At 40.3% G+C, this 6,476-nt stretch overlaps 1 protein-coding gene across 1 annotated transcript in view; it reads right to left on the bottom strand.

The window, feature by feature from the left end:
* The window catches only part of LOC105502614 (phosphatidylinositol glycan anchor biosynthesis class U protein-like), a gene marked incomplete at its 3' end in the record, with an annotated part of 51,202 nt that overhangs the window by 41,352 nt on the left and 3,374 nt on the right, over positions 1-6,476 (bottom strand). The window contains exon 2 of the mRNA XM_011929216.1: positions 424-488. Coding sequence (XP_011784606.1) covers positions 424-488 — 65 coding nt within the window. The remainder of the gene's footprint in view (positions 1-423; positions 489-6,476) is intronic.

The following is a 6,476-nucleotide window of genomic DNA, read 5'->3' as shown; positions in this document are numbered from 1 at the left end:
GCCACTGCACTCCAGCCTGGGAGACAAAGTGAGACTCCGTCTCAAAAAAAAAAAAAAAAAAAAAGAAAACAATATTACTGCCATAGTTTTCATGGGAAACCATATTCCAAACAACAAATTACATGCTAATTAGCATACAACCTATTTGTGGACTAAGGACTGTTTGCAACTTATTTGCCATTACAAATGGTAACTTCTACAGAAGCCTCATCTGCTTCCCCAGTTACAATCTTAATCTGGATCATTTCCATTCCAATTGCAAAACCTGTTTCTTATGCAGAGAACATCTAAAAACGGGCTGTTTCTAAATACGATTGTCAAGAATACATCTTTTTAAATGTTTGTACAAAACAGAGGTTAGGCTTTGGTATCTGTGACTGTAAACTACTCTCGGTACCCAGAGAAGAAAATAAGAACACTTACTTCATGAAATACTGCCCCAGAATATGGAGATACTCCCAAGTCCAACAGTGAAAGGCCTTCAACCACTGAAAAATAAGACATACAAGTTAACTCAGACTAAGCAGGCAGCTACAGACCAAATTATTAGATACCCCCAGAACCAAAAAGGGCCTCATTGAGTTTATCTAACTCCCTTTACCTCATCTCCAGCAAGTGGCTTTAAGTCTTGAACATTTCTGATGACGGGAAACTCTTTTTCATGGACAGCATCCTTTTGCATTGTGGGCAGCACTCATTATAAGACAGTTTTATGTTAAACGATCTGCTTCCTTCTAGTTCCTTGTAACTCTCACCCTCTCTCAAAAATGTCTCATTTATGCATAATCTTCCCCATTCCAAAGCACAATAAGATAACAAATTAGAAGCTGGTGAGAAATGTTGCCATAGTGTGAGGAAATGGGCAGTCACTCTCATATGCTGCTCATTTGTATTAACTTTTCAGTAGGGCAATATGTGCTTTTTAAGTGTGTGCCTTCTGATCCAGATATGGTACTTCTTAGGGCAGTTTATCCTAGGGAAATAACTTGACAAGTGCTCAAAGAGGTATGTTCATTACAGTGCTCAGAGTACTGAACAATTAGAAGTAATCTGAATGCCCATTAATGAAGATTTATTTAAATGAATTATGATATAATATGTATCTCTATATAATGGAATACTTTATACTTAAAATTATACTATGGGAAAATAATAAATAAATAAGTGGAAGAGAAAGGAGAGCTTTTCCCTACAGAGAATTCTAAGAATGAAATGTAGAAAGAACAATGAAATAGAAAATCACCCCTTGGCATACTCCATGCATAGTAATAATCACAAAAGGCAAGTATCATCAATGGATGCTAAAATTAGTGGGCAAAAATATGATAAATAGAATATTTGCAAGGGGAAAAATAATAATTTTACATAGGCGGTGGCTCACACCTGTAATCCCAGCACTTTGGGAGACTAAGGCAGGTAGATCACCTAAGGTCAGCAATTCAAGACCAGCCTGGCCAACATGGCAAAATCCTGTCTCCATTAAAAATACAAAAATTAGCCAGGCATGGTGGCACGCACCTGTAATCCCAGCTACTTGGGAGTCTGAGGCAGGAGAATCACTTGAACCTGGGAGGCAGAGGTTGCAGTGAGTCGAGATTGTGCCACTGCACTCCAGCCTGGGCAACAGAGTGAGACTCCTTCTCAAAAACAAAACAAAACAAAAAAAGCATAACGTCAGTCTAATTGTGAGAAAACATCAGGCAGACCCAAATGGAAACACAAAATAACCGGCAAGTACTCTTAAAAATATTAAGCCTATATATATCTACTAGGTACCAACAAAAATTAAATTAAAAATTTTTTAAATGTTAAGTCCGAGGAAGTATCCCAGATTAGAAGAGACTAAGACGACAAAACAACTAAGTGCAAAGTGGAATCACAGGTTGGATATTGGACTAGAAATGGACATTAGTGGGGCAAAGTGATAAAATTCTAATAAGGCCTGTAATTAGTTAATAGCATTGTATCATTGTTAATTTTCTGGTTTAGGTCATTGCACTATGGTGATGTAGAATGTTAAACATTAGAAGCTGAATGAAAAGTAAACAAGAACTCTATCTACAATTCTTGCAACTTTTTTGAAAGTCTAAAATTATTTCAAAATTAAGAGTTAAAATTAAAAAGTATATTAGAGATCTAACAGTCCATAAAATATTCTTAAATGAAAAGTAGGTCAAAACACAGCATGTAAAATATAAGAGGTTTTTTTGGTGATTTTTAGAAAAATGACTATTTTAGCAATTTCTCTTGGTTTTTATTTATTTTCCTTTTCAAATTTTTTGGGGGTTGAGGGGGTACATGTCCAGGTTTGTTACATGGGTAAATCGCATGTCATAGAGGTTTGGAGTGCAGATAATCTCATCGTCCAGGTAATAAGCATAGTACCTGATAGGTAGCTTTTCCAACTTCACCCTCCTCCCACCCTCCACCCTCAAGTAGGCCCAGGTAACTGTTACTGTCTTTGTGTCCACGTGTACTCAGTGTTCAGCTTCCACTTATAAGTGAGAATATGCTGTATTTGGTTTTCTGTTTTTGCATTAATTTCCTTAGGATAATGTCTCCAGCTCTATCCATGTTGGTTCAAAGGACATGATCTCATTCCTTTCTTTTTTTATGCTGCATAGTGTTCCATGGTGTATATGTACCATATTTTCTTTATCTAGTCCACCATTGATGGGCATTCAGGTTAATTCCATGTCTTTGCTATTGTGAATACTGCTGTGATGAACATACACATGCACGCATCTTTAGGGTAGAATGATTTCTATTCCTTTAGGTATATATCTAGTAATGGGATTGCCGGGTCGAATGGCAGTTCTGTTTTAGGCTCTTTGAGAAACCTTCAAACTGCTTTCCACAGTGGCTGAATTACTTTACATTCCCACCAGCAGTGTATAAGTGTTTCCTTTTCTCCACAACCTTGCCAGCATCTATTATTTTTTGACTTTTTAATAATTGTCATTCTGATTGGTATGAGATAGTATCTCATTGTGGTTTAGATTTGCATTTCTCTAATGATTAATTTTGTTGAGCATTTTTTCATATGCTTGTTGGCCACTTGTATGTCTTCTTTCGAGAAGTGTCTGTTCATGTCCTTTGCCCCCTGCCAACTGTTTTTCCAAGACAGGATCTGGCTCTATTGCCCAGGTTGAAGTACAGTGGCATGATCAGGGCTGACTGCAGCCTTGACCTCTCAGGCTCAATCGATCCTCCCATGGCAGCCTCTCGAGTAGTTGGGACTTCAGGTGTGCATCACCATGCCTGGCTAATTTTTGTATTTTTTGCAGAGACGGGGTTTCGCCATGTTACTTGGGCTAGTCTCAAACTCCTGGGCTCAAGCAATCTTCCTGCCTCAGCCTCCCAAAGTGCTGGAATTACAGTGGTGCTGGAATTACAGGGGTGGGCCCCCATGCCCCGCCCCTTTCCTTTTTTTTTTTTTTTTTTTTTGAGAAAGTCTCAGTCTGTCACCAAGGCTAGAGTGCAGTGGCGTGATCTTGGCTCACTGCAACCTCTGCCTCCTGGGTTCAAGCAATTCTCCTGCCTCAACCACCAAGTAGCTAGGATTACAGGTGCCTGCCACCAGACCAGTTAATTTTTATATTTTTAGTGGAGTCAGGGTTTTACTATGTTGACCAGGCTAGTCTCAAACTCCTGACCTCAAGTGATGTGCCTGCCTCAGCTTCTCAAACTTGCATAGTTTTTAATAGGTTTGTAGAGTTTTATCTTAAACTTTTATAAGCATTCATTTAATTATCTGAAAGACAGAGAATGAACATGTAACCAATGAGAAATGCCTGGAAAAATAAATATTTAAATGTTCACAATGGCATTTCTAGGTGATAAGATTACAGAAGATGCTTGATTTTTTTCATCTTCCTTTTCTAAATATTTAGCAATGAGGATGTATTATTTTATAATTATTCAAAAGAAATAGTTTTTGTTTTTGTTTTTGTTTTGGAGACAGGGTCTCACTCTATCATCCAGACTGGAGTACAGGGATACAAACATAGTTCACTGCAGCCTCAACCTCCTGGGCACAAGCGATCATCCCACCTCAGCCTCCCAAGTAGCTGAGAACATAGGCCCACACCACCACACCCAGCTAAATTTTTTTTTGGTAGAGACAGTGTCTTGCCATGTTGCTCATGCTGGTCTTGAACACCTGGACTCAAGCGGTCTTCCCACCTTGGCCTCCAAAAGTGGTGGGATTACAGGCATGCGCCACTGCACCCAGCTACTTCCTATTTTTGAATCATGTGATTGAGTTACCTATTAAAAAATAGGTAGGCAGGGGTTCAAAGAGTTCGAGATCAGCCTGGGCAACATAAGGAGACCTCGTCTCTACAAAAAAAACAAAAATTAGCTGGGGCATGGTGATATGTGCCTGTGGTCCCAGCTACTTCGGAGGCTGAAGTGGGAAGATCAACTGAGCCCACGAGGTCAAAGCTGCAGCGAGTCATGATCACGCTACCTCACTCCAGTCTGGGTGACAGAGGGAAACCCTGTATCAAATAAACAAAAACAGAGAGAAAAGAAAAGAAAAAAGACCACTACATATTTGTAAGGAGTGGGCTACAATTACAACTTTAAACTTTATAGGACTACCCTAAAGAAGGAAACCTAATCAATTTTATAATTCATGGTGGCCATAAAATAAAACAAAGTATATTGCTCAAGACCATTGTAACTGGTCCTTATACTGGGACCAAAAGGAAACCTCCTCAAGGAGCTGCATAAAGAGGTTGCTGTGTAACAGCTATTAAATCCTTCCTAACAGCTTTACTGGAGACCCAAGGAGATGACTCATCAGGTCACATCACAAGGCATTTCTCACTCTTAGCCAATGGCCTCCTACCACAGAGCAGTAAAAAAGCAACTCTACGGGGGACCACTATGATGCTGTCCAGGCACATCACTCTCCACTTGTCTGGTTTAATCCAGATGGAAATTTATGAGTACGTAGCTAGAGGACAGACTGCACACCTTTTAGGCAACTGCCTAAAATGTAATTCATCTCAGATATGCTTTTGCTAGATACTGTATATCAGTGGATTTGTTAGTGTATTCTCTAGCAAATGCCTGGAGTGTGGTTCTGCTAACTGATGATTAAGTATGGCATCACATTACTTAATTGATAACTGATCTGGGCAAAGGGTCAGGTTACATAAAACATGTAAAACATTTTTTTGTCTTTCTTTTTTGAGACTCACGCTGTTGCCTGGGCTGGAGTGTAATGGTGTGATCATAGCTCATTGCAGCCTCAACCTTCCAAGCTCAAGTGATCCTCCCACCCCAGCCTCCCGAGTAACTGGGACTATAGGTGCATGCCACCATACCCAGCTAATTTTTAATTTTTGTTGTAGAAACAGGCTCTTGCTATATTGCCCAGGCTGGTAAAAACATTTTTTAAAACCCTGCCATTTACTACAATATTAAAAAGTTGGCCGGGCATGGTGGCTCAAGCCTGTAATCCCAGCACTTTGGGAGACCCAGGCGGGTGGATCACCTGAGGTCAAGTGTTCAAGACCAGCCTGGTCAACATGGTGAAACCCCATCTCTACTAAAAATACAAAAAATTAGCCGGGCGTGGTGGTGGGCACCTATAATCCCAGCTACTCAGGAGGTTGAGGTAGGAGAATCACTTAAACCTGGGAGGTGGAGGTTGCAGTGACCCCAGAAGGGGTCCTACTTTACTATTTTTAAATGCCTGTCTTTCAGGCTTTATATAATCAGCTGCTTTAAAAAACGTGAGCCGAGATCATGCCACTGCACCCCAGCCTGGGCAACAGCGCAAGACCCCATCTCAAAAAATATATATATACGTATTTATATATACATCCCATTTAAGGTACACTTTGAAGAAAAGTAATGCTTACAGATGTAGTACCTTCCCTCCCAAAAGGTACAAATAATCATGCTGATTTAGTCAGATCCAGATAATGGGTGGTTAAAAAATCTCTCTCTCTCTCTCTAGCCCTGACACTGGCCTCAAGCTCCAGACTAAAACCTGTGAGTATTGTACTCTCACATTATACACACATGAAACACTACTATGTCCTTTCTGATTCATCTATTTCAGTCCATGTCAGCACTATTTTTCCTATTATCTCAACTCAAAACCTTAGAATTCACCTTTTTGGCTTTCATTATCATGTTGAGCTTCAACATGGATTATCTCATTGAACAGGATACATAATTTCCTATTTTACAGATGGAAACATTGATGTTAGAATTCACACAACTTGGCCGGGCACAGTGGCTCACGCCTGTAATCCCAGCACTTTGGGAGGCTAAGGTGGGAGGATCACGAGGTCAGGAGATCGAGACCAGCCTGGCCAATATGGTGAAACCCCGTGTCTACTAAAAATACAAAAATTAGTCAGGCATGGTGGCACGTGCCTGTAGTCCCAGCTACTTGGGAGGCTGAGGCAGAAGAATCACTTGAACCTGGGAGGCGGAGGTTGCAGTGAGCCGAG

The sequence above is a fragment of the Colobus angolensis genome, unplaced genomic scaffold (genome assembly GCF_000951035.1).
Source record: "Colobus angolensis palliatus isolate OR3802 unplaced genomic scaffold, Cang.pa_1.0 Scaffold8, whole genome shotgun sequence".
Lineage (NCBI taxonomy): Eukaryota > Metazoa > Chordata > Mammalia > Primates > Cercopithecidae > Colobus > Colobus angolensis.
Note: the sequence above shows the minus strand (reverse complement) of the source record. Positions and strands in the feature narration are given on the sequence as shown.